General features: G+C 39.7%; 1 protein-coding gene across 1 annotated transcript; it reads left to right on the plus strand.

Annotated features, from left to right (window-relative positions):
• Positions 1-1,712: 1,712 nt before the first annotated feature.
• Positions 1,713-9,416, plus strand: stx7l (syntaxin 7-like). The gene is made up of 10 exons (XM_080514331.1): positions 1,713-1,767; positions 4,165-4,257; positions 4,367-4,436; positions 4,603-4,693; positions 4,831-4,968; positions 6,639-6,688; positions 6,800-6,890; positions 7,022-7,094; positions 7,660-7,742; positions 8,282-9,416. Exons 2-10 carry the CDS (start codon positions 4,173-4,175, stop codon positions 8,375-8,377), a joined length of 777 nt encoding a protein of 258 aa, XP_080370457.1. The 5' UTR covers positions 1,713-1,767; positions 4,165-4,172; the 3' UTR covers positions 8,378-9,416.
• The last annotated feature ends 6,980 nt before the right edge of the window (positions 9,417-16,396 follow it).

Genomic DNA, 16,396 nt, shown 5'->3' on the forward strand with positions numbered 1-16,396 from the left:
TGCCCAGGTTTGATACTTTTTCTGAAGTACTCTCATTGCGTTTCACTTTGTGAGTCTCATGTCGATGGAAGAACTGTAAATAAGTCACCATGTGTCCACATGCACTGTATTGGCTACCTCTACTCCATTCTGCACAATTTTTGTTTCGGTAGTATTCTCATTTTGGTGATTCTAGAAGCATTTGCACAGCCACATCCATAAATAAAAAGAAATGACCTCTCCATTATCCAGCCATTCCTCTCAACTGATGGTGCATGCCTAAAAATGAACTTGTGAAGTGTTGCAGACTATTCTCAAGATAAGATGAGCTGTGTCACAAAAATCTCCTGACCTCTGCCCAGAATCTTCCCACATTGTTTTAAGTCACCATGTGTCTATTTCATGTTCTTTTAGGTTTCTGTTTGCTTTACTTGTGTCTGTAAAGTGGTGATTTTCCATCTCCTTGGAGCCTAAGCCTCCTGCAACCTCTCTTTACCTTCTCTCTTTTTTCGTTTGGTTCAGTCCTTTTGTGATTATTTTGTATATTTTTGTGGACGTTGCACATATTTCTGGCTGTTTTGTTTCCCATTTGGTATTTTTTCTTTGCATCTCTTCGTACCTTTTTTAATTTTTTAATTTTTAATTTTGATTGTCCCTTGTGCAATTTCTTGCAGCTGTAGCTGTCTGTCTGTGTTTCTTAATAGCTTGCATCACATGAGGGAACATTTAGTTGGGCTTTTAACTAAAAGAAGAAACATTAGTAGTTAGAGGTTCCTTGATTGTAGGATGAATGAACATTTCCAACGATAACATTCCAACAACATTCAACGAGTCAGTCTGTCCACATTGGCTCGCATTCTCAAGCGAAACCAAATCAGACTGAAACAACTTTATAAGGTGTCTTTTGAGAGAAACTCTCAAAGAAACAAAGAGCTCAGATCTGCATATGTGAATGCAAGCACAATATTGACTGCAGTGCACTACACGCAACATTTTTTCCAGTGTACTGGAACCATATTGACTTTTTGTTCTTTGTTTTCAGGGAGTTTTGGAAATGGATGCTCATGCAGTCCCACATAGATGAGACTTATCTTCATAGATGAGGCTGGCTTCAACCTAGCAAAGACCAGAAGATGGGGAAGAAACACCATTGGCCACAGAGACATTAGAGGTGGGAACGTCACAATGTGCACTTTCTAGAATTTTCTTTTTCGGTTTACTGTTTTTTTTTTGTGAGCATGTTTTTTTTTTCATGTAATGTAAATATATCTGCTGTGCATATGTTGCATTGTCCTGTTAGGGGAAAAATAAAATGTTTCAACAGCATGTGCCTATCTGCAAATATGTATGTGCATGTGAACAATCTGAGGATTTTTTTTATATAAGTTGAAATATTTTAGTATTATGGCAAGCATACCAAAGATGAGAGTGCTTTACATTATGCCCAACAGTGTGTAGTTGGTTAGACGAACATCTTGTAAAATGCATGACGCACTTGGTGCAAACGTTTGAGTTTGACGATGCAGTTTTGGTTGCAGTGCTTAATTTTGCAGGCTATAGGAGGTATTGGGTGCAGTTTGGGTGTGTGGTTAAGTATTTTGATAAAACAACACTAGTTTCAAATTGCGTTTTAGCAACTGGAGAAAAAAAAAACTGTAGTAGTATTGTCCTGTTTTCAGTTCCTCCTGCAGAATGGTCTGCCCTCTGCGCGGCGCAGCGCATCATGTGACGGAGGAGTGGCTCCATATCAGGAAACAACAGCGGCTGCAAATCTCTAGAAAAAAAAAGGTAACGTTCAAACTTTTAAATATAGCTGCCATGTACTTTTATCCACCATCCGAAGTAGCACATTAACATGCTTACCTCTTTCTCGCGGTGTCAGTGAGCTTGTAAGAGAGATTCAACTCCTGTAAACAGAGGATCTCCATGAAAGTGCGCCGCGACTTTGGTTGGAATTACTGACTTTTGCGCTCGGTACATGTTTGGATGAAGAGCTGGTCGGAAGATCACGTGAAAAAAAAGGTTTAAATGGATAAAAACGCGTATGTTATTAGTGACTGGTGGTCATTTGTTGCGATTAATTTCTTGTCATCCGGCAACTCCTGTGATTTCCGCATTTTTTTCCCCCCAGTTGGCACAAATACGCATGGCAAACGTTCAGGTTTGCAACAGGTCGGATTATAAGAGGCATGATTAACTGTCATTGTGTATAAATGATTAAATAACAACCCCTGATACATGGATGAGTGTAGTGACAGGTGATGTTTTGCATATGTGGATTGCTTTCATTACTCTGTGACTTTGCGCAGGAAGTCTGCATGACTGGTTTGTAGTCGATCCTGACCCAACCCTGCCGGTTCTTAAGCTGTAAATGAGAGGGGAATGTCTCATGTGTTAGGATAGGCTGAAAAGTAAACACTAAATCTGGACTAGTGTAGTGATGATTATGGCTGCTTTCGTCACATATTTTGTAATACGGTATCTGCCACCTGTAATTGTCCTTCTCAAACACGTTGCATAATGAGATATTGCTCCATAAACAATCCAAACAAGAAAACATGCATGCCACCAGTATTTGTGGTCATTTATTTCCTTGTAGTCCCATTAGATTGCCTGTATGGGCTAAAATCCTGTCTATGATGTGTGATTTGATAACAAATATTACCGTGGGGAAAATTGAGAAACACGTTTTGTTAATTTAGTTTTCTTTGATGTGTTCAAATCTAAAATCTACATTTGGCACAAATATGCACAGCAGACATATGATGCCCATGAAAAGCTCTACCAATGAAACTTCAGTTGCAAACAACCATTCCAATGAATGTGGGCCCCTTTGCATGCATTTCATAACTCCTTGACTCTTAAAGACGCAGGCAGCAGATGCAGAGTTATGATGATGACTGTGAAGAACTGAGAAGTTTGCAACAAAACGTTATTGTAACAAAGCATTTTAAACTAGATAAGAATACCCAAAAGAGTAAAACACTCAGTTTCAATTGGTTGAACCTCTTCTGGCAATAACAGTAACCAAAACCAAGGTCTTCAGCAGCTGCTGAACATGATGCAGAACCGTTGGAACAAATCTTTCTCGCATGGCTAAATCAGCATTTTTGAGGACAGTTGTGTAACGATGGACCGAAGGATCACTTGCTCATACATGTCACTGTGTGACATCTTCTATGCATATCAGGAATTCCGATGCATACCGGTAATCCTTTTTTTTTGGTTAAATGTATGGTTCGTATAACCTGATTGTCCTTATAAACAGCACGTGCAAAGGTTGAAGTGTTTTTCAGTCACTCTGCAGATGGCTCTATTACAATTTCATTGATTGGACTTGAGGTTTGCTAACTCCGGACTCCAATTGTCAGTTGATGGTTTCAAAATCATTTTAGTCAAGAGGCCCACATACAGATGAATTTCAACTTTCGCTGGGAAAATTTTAGCATAATAACATAAATGTTTTTGGGCTACTAGTATTATTTAACAAATTCTCATTATTTGAGGTTAACATTTATGAAACTGCTTTTCCACTAAACCTTAAGACATTTGACATTTTAAAGATGCCATTGTGTCATTTTTTGCAATGCCTTCTTGTACAAAATATAGTGAAATGTGGCTCGTTTTCACAAACCCACTCTTATTGTATGGCTTTGGTGTTATTGCTACTTGTGAAACAGGGGCTACATTTCAACACTCGCTGATCTATCTTACTAGAACACCCTTTGATCACCAGTGAGTTCAAATCAATGTAACTGTAGTTAGTTTTAAAGGTCGTCCTCTCTTCGACTGTCTAGTCCTGGCTCATAGGTCACATGTTTGACATCCCTCATCGAAAGGATCAATTGTCTTATCAGCACTGCGAATGCCAAAGCACATTTTTTTTTTTTTTCAAAGCACATTTAAAAGCAAGGTTTAAAACAACGCAATATGATAATTGTTTGTGGCATTATCTTCATTGTCCCTGCCTGTTAGAATAACTTGATTTGTGGCAAACCAATACTGAAATCAATGACCCCCACTAAAGTGTTGGGGGGGGGGGTATATCTCTAAAATCAGTAATGTTTGCCTGGCTGCCCAGAGGCGTTTTCACATGCCAGTCATGAGACCGGTGACCTAACCACAGTAACTATAGTTATTAGATTTTAGTGCGTCATGACAGGCTGTTATTGTGTCTCCTCGCAGCTCTCATCATGGCCTACCAAGCCGGGTCTCCAGGGGAGCCCAATGTGTTGGTCAACAACATCAGCGCTAACATCCAGAGACTCACTCTACTGAGTAATGCACACGACACACCACCCACTTGATGGGAGTCCACTATGTGAAGCATGTCTGAGACGCTTCAATCCAAATAAACAAACTGTAAGTGCTTTTTCTGTACTTTCAGCCTCTGAGCTTCAAAGGGCTGTGTCTCTGCTGGGAACGGAGCAGGACAGCAGCCAGCTACTACACACACTGTGAGTGAACGGGGCTCCATAGTTATATTATTTATCTTTTCTGACTGGAAATACCACATCCCCTCTCAGTGATGGTAATTCTCTGCTATACCCCCCCCCCCCCCCCCCCCCCCCCCCCCCCCCCCAAAGAAAAGTAAAACCTCATGGCTATGTGTTTTGGCTCCAGTCAGCAGAAACAGCAACAAGGCAACCAGCTGGCGAAGGAGACTGACCGGCTGATCAAAGCGTTCAGCGCACTTCCTGTTGGCCTTGACCAGGTACTGCACTACCTGTTTCTGTCGTCACTGCCAATCAAACCCTTTACCTCACACGTGTCCCACACCAGATTAATTAAATGACCACAGCTTCAACGTGCACTTATGTGATATTTGGACCATACCTGTTTCCCTTTCAGAGGCAGAGAAAGCTGCAGAAAGAACGTCTGCTGAATGAGTTCTCTGCCGCCCTGAACAGCTTCCAGACGACGCAGCGACAAGCGGCCAATAAGGAGAGGGATTTTGTGGCGAGAGTCAGAGCCAACTCCAGGGTGTCGGTGAGTAACAGCCAGAATCATCCATTGAGGTCGGCAGGTAGATCAGCTGATCAGCGGCTCCACCAGACCAGAACAGGATAGAGACATACATGCACAGACAATTTCAGAGTCACATATTAGCCTCAAACATGTTTTTGAACTGTGACAAGAATTTGGAGTACTTAGGGGGGAAAAGAACAAACAATGCATACAAAGGGAGAACAGCCAAACTCCTCACAATAAGGCCCCGCATTAACTCATAACATGAACTAAAAAGTTTAATTTGTGATAATTATGACCTCCTTTGGGAAAACAAAAGTGTTTGTGACGACTCGCTCTGGTTCTGTAAGCAGTGCCAGTCAATCAGCTCTGAGCATCTCATGACATTATTAGTGGGGCTTCGGGCTTCAAGCCCCACGAGGCATCAAAATCACGTGATCTGAATGAATGGAGCCACAGCCGGCGCATGCGCATTTATACTTCACTGCGTGCAATACACGCTGCATTCAACCATCGGAGTGGATTGGTAGAAAACAAAGCCTGAAGCAGCAAGAGGAGACCAATAACCAGAGAGTCCAGTCCTCACACAGTGGTTATTTACTATGTAAGAGGAAGTTTTATTCACAAACAAGAAAATATTGTAGATTATCTTAAAAAATTAACAGCATACTTTGCATGCAGTCCTTTCTGATGACACCAGGTGGCGCTCAGCTCCACCTGCCACTCATGACCAGTCACCACTGGATGTAAAATATAACAAAAGTGTATCAGCTTCAACCAAGATAAGGGAAAAAAATACTTAAAATTAACAATTTTTTTGTGAATTTGTGAGACCACTAATATGTTATCACAATATTTATCTGTCTATATATTTCTATACTTGTCTAATTATGGGGATTCACAAGACACAGTGGAGCTGCATACACAAGCCTGGAATACATTCTCCAAAATGAAAGCATGGCAGATGTCCTAAATGCATTATGTACACAATTAGTTATTGATTTTTAACTTATATTGACCCTTCACAGGCTGTCTGGGACAGTCAAAGGTCCTCATGTGGCCAAACAGACTGTACAAAGCAGAGGTTAACAAACATCGGAGAAAACAAGACAAATGAGATAACAATCAATGTAGTGCAAACCTTAGGGACGAGTAGTAAATCTGTAATGTTTATATGCTTATATATTGCTTCTATTACTATAAAACAGTGCATTTGTAGTGCAATCATCCTTCTTCACTTTAATTGGTCACGTCATCAGATGCCAGTATTTCGTAAGTATTCACATGATCCCATCGCTGTGCCTTGTAATTGTGACCGTTTTTGACTGCCTCCCAAATAAGAAGCCGATTGCTTGGCAACTCTGCTCCCTCACCACTTATCTCAGAAAACTCTCTGTATCTGCTGCGTTCATGCTGATAAGCAGGAACTGTGACTTTCTCCTGGAAAAAGCTGGACAGGAACATATATTTGCTGTTAAAAAAAACCAAAGAACTGGCTGCCGGTTTTGTTTGCTGTCATACATTCATTTTGGCAGTGAACTGTTCAGCATACAGTCAATACAATTCCATTTAATGAGGTGCACAGATGGTATCACACCCTATACATACCGAATCATTGCTATGCCTGTATAAAAAAAAAAAAAAGACTTTCTTCAGCTTGACATTATTAAAAATATAGATGTCTTTAACAGGGAGGTCAAGCTGAAGATGGCTTTGAACAACATGTTCCCCCGTTTTTCAGGTAAGGTCACTGTTTGTGATCATGAACATCCTTCCTCGTCTGTACACACACACGCACATACACACGTACATACATACATACATCCATACATACATTTTTGTGTCCCTGCAGTGATTCTCAAGTGCAGGCCCAGGCTGAGGCCATCACTGAAGAGGACCTGAGGCTGATCCAGGAGAGAGAATCCGCCATCAGACAGTTAGAGGTATTAGTATGAATCAGGTGGCCCAAGGTTGTGCGACTGTGGCGCTCCAAGGCTGCGTGTCATCGTAAAGCACAAAGACTGCCACACTTTTATATCACCTGTCACTCTTCATATTTTTTTTTTTTTATCAGTCCGATATCACAGACATAAATGACATCTTCAAGGATCTGGGAATGATGGTCCATGAGCAGGGAGACATGATAGGTGAGCTTTTATCACTGACTTTATGAATCTCTATCTGTCTTAAGGGTTTCTACCTACATGGAATTTGTCCAGACATAAAAACAACTTAAGAGACTTTATATTTGGAGATTCTGTATTTCACTTAATTCTTTCAATTTACTTTGTTTAAACTCAAGGGAACATTTGTAAAAATTTGTTTTTTTTAGAATTGTGTGCATATTTTGCTTTTCTATCAAGCTGGATGTGACGTGATCCTCGTTTCTCTCACGTGGTGAGAGAAAAATCCACAAAAAACAAATCCACATAGTGCAAAGTATTTATAATTTTTTGTGGGTGTAATGACTTTATGTTTTGGATGGAAAAAAAACCCCTGCAAATTTAGCAGACTTTTGCTGTACAGGTGTCAAAACTCTGTTTTTCAGTACTAGAATAGTTTTTATTACATTCAAAAATGTGTACACATCCTTCCAGCTGTTATTGGTTTAAGGCTGGGTGAACAAGAATATGCGGAGTAGTAAAATACGAGCTCCACTGCCTGCTCTTTTTATGCCGCATCCACATTTTCTTTTCTGTGTTTCTCACACAGACAGTATAGAAGCTAATGTGGAGAATGCAGACGTGCACGTCCAGAGTGCCACGCAGCAGCTTGCACGAGCCGCAGACTACCAGGTGAAGTATGATATGGAGGGAAGTAGACTCGATTGTACAAGTGTTGTTATAACGCGTGAATGAGCAAAGCAGTCTTTTCTGCAGTCGGGTCCCTTCAGGCTTCTCTTACAAAGTGCTTGACTTGCTCATCTCTTGCGCATAAACTGACTTATTAAAATTTAACCAAATTTTGGGTTTTCTTTTTGTGTACTTCTATTGCTTTGCATCAAAAACATTCCACTCCCACAAATCTAATGATCTAAATTTTGTAGTTATTCCGATGTGGAAAGACTGCATTTTATTGGTGGAAACCAAGAAACAAGCTATGGGCATAATTTAAGTACAGCAATGCTTGAACACTATTCTTTATCAAATTATAGTACTTGTATGACCTACGATTGTCGTGGAAAAGTACAGGAAATGGGTTGAAGTTATTTACAAAGGATGTGATGGGATTCTGGTTGGGAGTGTGAGTCACTCGACACAAACATCCATCAGAATCTGCATGTAGTAGTTTATTCAGATAATTTATTCCAACTTTGTTTCTCTTTCTCCTTCAGCGGAGTTCCCGGAAGAAGATGTGCATCATTATGATACTGTTCGCCATAGCTTGCGTTGTAATCGGACTTATCATCTGGGGATCAGTCAAACAATGAGGGCTTCTTCAAACCGCCACGTCTCCCGTTTGACCGTCAACCTGCACAAATGATGAATGAACCTCTTTCTGTTGTCCTCTTTTTCTGAATCCCACATCACGTGAGAGATCAAGGTGACTGTTTGTCTTTGATTATAATCTGTTGTTGATATTACTGGATGCACTGGACATCCTTCACTGTTGAAAGAAAGTAGCACTGGTAGGGTTATTGATATTGTTATTGTCAGCTTTAATATGATCTGTGTCAGAAGGAGGCGCTTTATGCTCGCCTGGCTGTTAGATGGAGGAGGAAACGCAATTGGATCACTGTCCTCAGTGGCAGTCATGACGATGACAAACCTGACAAATCCACTTGACTGCAAAGAAACAAAATGCAGATTCGATCCATTGTGAGATTCATTCTTTTTTTTAGAAGTTCTATCAAATGTTGAGCTAGTAGCATTTGATAACTCATGGGCTGCCTTTCCTTCATGTTTGTTTTCTAATTATCTGTGAAGAACTTCAGTTTCTCTTAGTCTTAAAAACTGCATTCATGACATGAAATTACACTCCAGCTGTCAATCATTACACATGTCGGAATTAGAAGTTGATGAAGTGATGCTTATTTTAGTTTGTGAGCAACCAACTTTGTTATTGTATTGAATCGATCATGACATAAATAATCAAATACACAGAGAAGACAGTGAAAGAGTTTAGTGTTTCTTTTATTCTTTCATTGACATGACCTGACAACCTGAGATATCTGTGGGTAAATCGATTTGAAAGCTGTGTGTCAATCGCTTGTGTAACAGGACAGCCTTTTGTGATAAAGGAGCTTGTGATATTATTATGCTTGCACTGTCACAACCTACAAAGAATCCAGAAGAGAAACCAAAACATACTAACATAAAGCACAGTTAGGACGATAATCAGTATTGCTTATTGGAGCAAACACTAATACTGCTTTTTGACAAAATGCTTTTGCGCAGATGTAAAATGATCATGTGTATGTTTTTGATACTGAGACCTAATTGTTTGCTACTTGCTGAATAAATTGCTGAAACCAAAGCAAGAAAAGAGCTTTTTGTTCACCTTCAGTGAAGTTATATTGTTGCTCCATGTCTATATAGAAGATTCAGCTTAAAACGTTCAAAGAATGTAGTAAAAAAATAATTAGGATTTTAATATTGATCCCCCAGCCGAGGTAAAAAGTGGGGATATTCTCAGTGTGGGATGAGTACTAACCACTACAGCACCGTGAAGAAGATCTGATATGTTAAACTTAATGTATACATTTGATTGATTTGATTTGACTGAATTTTTTTCTTGTTTTTGTTTTTTTTGCATGTTCTACTTTTGCCTTTGTGGGGTTTATCTACATATTCTGGGTTTAAAAAACAAAAACAACCAACAACATTCATTCTCCATCTTACCTGCAAACACAGTGAGTCATCTCCTTGTTTATTGTGTCAAGTGAAGGAAAAAACATCCATGGGAGAATGACATCAGCGGGCAGACAGGAGTTAGCTCTTACGTGTCACAGCAGACAGCTCAGGGGCTGGATGGCGATGTGGAAGTAACACACCGCTGTGACGCAGAAGGCAAGTTTCCTTGGCAGAGTGAGCGAGATGTGGGGGAAACTAGTTGGACACTGGCTTTGCGAGGAATGGGTTGAACCCAACGTCAGTGGGACAGTAGGTATTTTTGGGCTTGCTTACTCACAGAAAGTGACAGGCAATCCTGCTCTGCAAGGAGCAGAGCAGGATTTTCCCTCCTGACAAAAATGCCGCAGTGGTGGAGGAAAGATTGCCCAGGTGAAAAATAGATGCAGATGGGTCGACACTGAAAATTAAGGATGCTTTTCAGATAAAAACTCATTATTGTACAGTATCTGAAATCACAAGAACAGAGGTTGAACTCTGCCTAACTTCTCATTTTAATAGCTCAATATGCCTGAAGCGTAGAGAGGGTTTCTGCAATAGCAGTCCAAAAATAACTGAAATTTGACTAACCAGGTGTTTACATGGATTTTCATTTCTCCTTCACACAGCCATTAAAAGTCTGCGATGATGGGAATTACTCAGGAAAAAATAATTCATCTGTGCAAACAATGAGCACACTGAAGTCAGGTTTGTTGGTGCGTCATTGGAAATAGAAGGGGGGGAAAACAAGCTGCACTTGTTTTTGCTTTCTATTAGTAACTTGCAGTTTTTAATAAAGGCTGACACTTAAAATGCTGGCTTCTTTTTCACTTGCCAGAAATTGCTTGTTGGAAATTTTTTTTTCAATTTAAGCAGCTTAAATGGATTACATGTTGCCTACAAATTATAGCAATAATTCAAAGTCTCAGAGGAACACTGTGTTGGAATTCTCAGCGTAATTTTGAGTGGCTTTGGAAAAGTAGCTTGAACAAAAACAATTAAGAAGTCAATTGTAGATCCAAGTCCATTCTTGTCTCTCAATCAAACTTAATGAGATGTTTGCATAGTATTACAGTATTTTCAATATTGATAGAAGGAAAACAACACAAAACTTCAGCCAGACCTGAACTGCAGATGGCAGCAATACAACAGCAAAACAAAGCTCAAACCTTATTACTGAAATTGTATTTGCTTGTAATATTGTGAGGATCCATTTGTGCAAAAATCCACACAAAAAGCTGTAGAGATTGCAGTCAAGGAAAAAGACGGGGTTTTTTAACATCAATTTGGAGAGAGCATCAGTCTGGGATTTCAAATGGAAACATTTGATTTTTCAGGTTGTTTATATTTAAGTTTTGTAAACAGTTCAATTAATGTAAATATTTGTAGAATATTGTTTTATATCTTTTCATTAAAATTAGGAATCAAATTCAGAAGAAAAAAAATGCAAATTTTTTTGGGACCTTTGTAATTGATATGTTGTGGGTTCAAATCTGGGCCAGGCAGTTCTGTGTTGAGCATGCATGTATTCCCCAGGGTGTGAATGGGTCTCCTCCAAGTAGTCTGGGTTCATGTGAGGCAAACGATGATGGGTGAATGTCTCCCTATTTGCTCTATGCTGGACTGGTGACATGGATGGATGGATGGATGGATGGATCACTACACTGCAGTGATACTTTACCCTCTGCGTTTATCAGTTTGTCATGATGCTTTGCTGCTGTTTGTAGCCCCTCAACAAAAAGCTCTAAAAGCTCAAATGATGCTTTAAATGAACCTTTATTTTATTCATGAACCAGTTGGCTTGCATAGTTTGTCACACTTGCTGAGAAAAGACGCATTTTCAAACTCCATGCCCTCAATTTTAATTGTTTTTTCCTCATAATAATAAAGATAATAAATAATAATACATGTCTCAGTTTGCGAGATGAATAAATGCTCTATCAATCAATGTTTCATATTTGAATCATAGAATCCCTTTGACATCTCTTCCAGGCTTGTTCAAACAGAATGGGTAGTGTTGTGAGCCAAATGTTGAAATGCATTTTTCAAAACTGCACATTGTTGAATATTTTGTAAACTGATCTTTCGTTCTTTCCTTTTTTTCAAATCAGATCACAAGCAGGTAATCTCTGCTGCCGTTAGGGGGCAGTGTTGAATTACCAACAACGCAGGTTTTCACCTTTGACGCTCTACGCTATTACAGTTTTTGTCTGTTATGACAATGCACATGTCGAAATGTACATAACATGCTTTGATAGACTATTCGGAAAGGAAATCACGGCATCCATTCTGCTGATCACTGTTTACTGCAGGTATTTATTTCCTGACTGACACACATTGAATAACAATAACACAAGTCCTTTTGGAATACACCTGTTTTGATAGGAGTACCTTTAAATGTGATTTTAAGGGGAATGCCTCCGATCAAAGTCCAGACTTTCCCTCAATGTGGCTGCTCAGTTTCAAGTCCTTCAGGGGGTCATGTTGAACTTGAAGTGTCCTTGATTGAGACAATGCATCCCTGTTTTCTCCAAGGGCCAAATCAGAAAGGATTCTTATCTGATGGAGGACGAAAGGCATGAGAATGGCATATCATCATTATTTTTCTCTCCCCTCGTCTCCTCTCTTCTCTCCTGTTTTTACCTTTTTGTCTGTAGCTGCACAGCGTCACTGTTTTTAGGCCTATACCTATAGCCCGTTGGGATAAACAGTGAACCAACTGCATGGTAAGGTTAATTTCGTATTCTGAATTGTCACATCCATACATCATTTCAATGTTTTCAAACATATTTGATGCACTATTATTGCATCTTTAAATAATACATTTATGAAGAATAGCCTGCTATTGATTGGCCACTAAAGATGTAAATAATCTATTCAATCACAAAGACCCAACATTGGTTACATAACATTTAGAAAGCAATAGACCAAAGTATTGGTTATTGGTTTATAGTTGTATTCTTTGCACTATATGAACCCAAATAAGGCAAAATAATTTATAAAATTAGAACTTATTTCAGGACTTCACATAATCATTTCAGAAAGCTGTCAAGAAACCAAAGGATCAGTTATAATACAGAAAATAATTAGGTAATAATTGGTTTTGTATCTTCATGTGCATGGATAGTTAGGCTCTTTGTCGATTTTGTTTTTAAAAGTGACATATTAATAAATATAGTATCATTTCTGATATTTTTAGTTGGAGAAACAAACCTGCAATGGTCCATTTACGAGAAGAAAATGTGTGTACGTGATGTGTAGCCACCTCTTGCCTTTTAAACCGCTCCATCTCTCTTGGGCATACATATGCATTCTTTCAGGTAGTTGTCCCATTGGGTTTTTCCAATCATTTGTCAGAATTTGCCCCAGTTTTTTTCTATACAGTTTTTCTCCTGTGCCTGTGATTTGTCTGTACTTGTCGGCCCAGACGGGCTCATTATAACCATTAAAACACCTTCACTCATTCTGACACTGAAGCTGTACAGTAGCACTGTGACACATCTGGTCGGTGGACGCATGCCTTCAAATTCTCTTTGGAACATCTGGGTAAGCCAAGTGTGTGCTGTTGACATCTTGAAAATGAGCTACTGAGCTTCCCTCTCTCCATCTCCTCACAGTCCTCATGGGGTCCAGAGCCCCAGAGGGCAGCATTCCTCCCGGCAGTCCAGGAATGTAAACTTTACTTTGGAGTTCGGCAGCAGGAATGCAGTGTTTGCTGCTAGAATGTCCTCTCTGTGGTGTAGGAATATTAAGAGGAAAAAGTCATAAATAAAGATGAGGTACAGCTGGCACTGATGGGATGACAACTGGTACAAGAACAGAAAACATGCCAGTGGGTTAGAGGTTTTTCAGATTTAGAGGCTACTGTGCATTCTGGTAAATATTGATGTTTTTTCTGAGGAGGAAGCAGCTCTCAGGTATGAGACAGGATGTTCCACGCTGAGAGGAAACCACTTCTGTCACCTGCTTCTTCAAAGTTGAAACCCCAAGCTCGCTCACAGGAGAACCCTTGAATGCACCTGCGCACAAAACCGTGTCCCTCGTGCACTGGAAAACAAACAAATAACTGACATCAGGTGAATGCAGATTCTGTGTTTTTGAACCCTAACAGCTTCTCAGATTTAAGACATCAGTGGAACTCCTGATTACACTGGCAGCTCACACTGGGGAATGGAAGTTGGTGTCCAAACAGCTTCAACAACCAGAAGCCATATGAAATGAAGTCAGAAAACCTCATACATCAAGGTTTTTTTTTTTCCTCAAAGCACTCAATTAATTTATGCAAAACATAAATCAAAATATTTGTCTTTTTTAGCATCTGTACCTTGCATTCATAATGTAATTGCACATTAAAGAGGAACATGGGTTCTCATTTTACTTGTAGAAATAATGGATTGCATTTATTGTTTCATTTCAAGTGTGCAGCATGTATAAAGGTCATTCCTTCAATACATTAATGAGTTTTTTTCTTCTCAAACGGTTCCCAGTTTAACCTTATCCATGAACACCAAAATGGCTTAATAATTAAACCATTTATTTGAGGTATTGATACTTTTCATTGGTATTTGTTATATTTGTTCTTTCATCCATCCACCTATATTTGGTATCACGGAGCTGCATTCATACAGTAATTTGTTGAAATGGTTGAAATCATCAGATAACAGAAGCACCTTATATTGTCTGAGGTTATTTAGATAATTTTACTCTGCAGACCCCCATGAATAAATCAAAAGACAACCTTCTCCCTGAAGCAAGAACAACTCCCGAATAATTTCAAGACCTACTGAATATTAAATCACACTATTGACGATATTACCAGTTGCTCCTATTTGTCTTTGTTACTATGGTATTGTGTGGTTTGAATCGACTAATATATGATGATTCTCTCTCACTGGTCCTTTTAATGTTGTTTCCACCTGCAGCGGACAGCTGCTTTCAATGAAAGAGCTCTGTTAAAATCTGCTTACCCTTCACAGGGCACGTAAAGTACAGAGATAGACACACAGATACCGAGTAAAGCTGGCGAACATAGTGTTGCATAGCTGGAAAAAGGTACACATTTCCCTCGAGGTGGAAGTGGAACTAATAAAGAGTGCTAATGCCTATGTTGCCTCATTCCTATCCACATGTAGTATTGCATTTACCTCTTGTTGTACCGGCCCTCATGCGTTTGTTTTCCCAAGAAACCATATTTTATCATGCTCACATGCTCAACGCTACTTTAAAGATATGGAGTCTCTCTCCTTGTATAAATTCTTGATAAATAAGTCACATACCAGTGCCTACTTCAGCGGGATATCATATCGTCCTTAAGATGTTGGGCGTTTTCCAGCATGGGCAGCTACACTAACCTTGAACCTGGTTTTCCTTGACTTTGAATTAGAGAACTTTCCAGGCTTCTCGGAAACATGATCCTTCTGGTCACGCTGGTGGTTTAAGTGGTGACCGTAAATTTGTTTCTACCTCTGTATGAGCTGGGTTTGGTTGGTGATTCATGAAGGCCACTCTTCCCTCATCAGGTGGGGCTAAACGGGGAGTACGTTGATTTATTTATTTGCAACAAAGAGAAAGTAAAGGGGGCTTTCCTAAACATCCCCATTAATGGTTTTTACATCTTGCTCTGAACAAGGTAAATGCCATCCTGGTTTGCTCAGCTTAAATGATCTCCCATACATGTCAGAGCCTGTTTGCACAGAGGAATGTAACCCCGAGAAAACACGCTGGAGACAAACTGTCATAAATTTGTGCGACACAACAGACGTCACAACCTGCAGAAGGAAGCTGTAGAAGGAAGGATGGAGGAAGCTAGGGAGGTAACTGAGGAATGGATGTGTGTCTCCTAGGTGGCCATGTTGTTGCTCTGGAAGGATGTGGGCACCGGTCAGACCACACACACATACACACACACGCACACGGGAAGAAAAGGCCTCGCCAAACTCCTTGCTCTTGTTTGTACGCAGCGGTGAGATTTAACTCCACAGTGGACCAGTCTGGATCAGTGCGTTGGTAGCTATTTGATTCCCGGTTGCTATAACGGTCGGTAATAAATTGTGGCTGCATGTCGTGGAGGGAGTAGAAGAATTTGGCTCTGGGTTAGAAGTTCCTGTTGAACCACGGGTACACTTATTGAATCTGGATGGAACAGGAAAAACATACCAGCAGAGTAAGCCAGAGAGGCTTCCTCGCAAACGGCATAATTTTATGCACTATGCAATTATGACGGGCTTCAGAAGAACAGTATCCTTGTAGAATATCATAATTGATGCACAGAGGAGAAACTCCTACTGTGCTGTGACGCCCTTAACATTTTTTACAAGGTTTTTTCTGACTAAAAAAATACAACCATATTATTTCAACTTGCATTGGACTGCATTTGATCTAACCTAAAGTTTTGTTTATGATTGTATTAAGTAGGATAAAAGTCATAATATCATCTAGTACGCATTTGTTTGGATCTTCTTGTCGCCGACAAGAGTGAGAAACTGTGAAAACATGTGGAAACATAAAATCATTTAATTTTCCCTTGTCACGTTAGAAGATAATCCTTTATGAGCAGGAATGCACATCCATAATTTCCAGAGCCCTGAGCCCTGAGTATCTGTTAATCAGCGGCACTGAAA

This window comes from Blennius ocellaris (assembly GCF_963422515.1).
Source record: "Blennius ocellaris genome assembly, chromosome: 18".
In the NCBI taxonomy this organism is placed as follows: Eukaryota; Metazoa; Chordata; class Actinopteri; order Blenniiformes; family Blenniidae; genus Blennius; species Blennius ocellaris.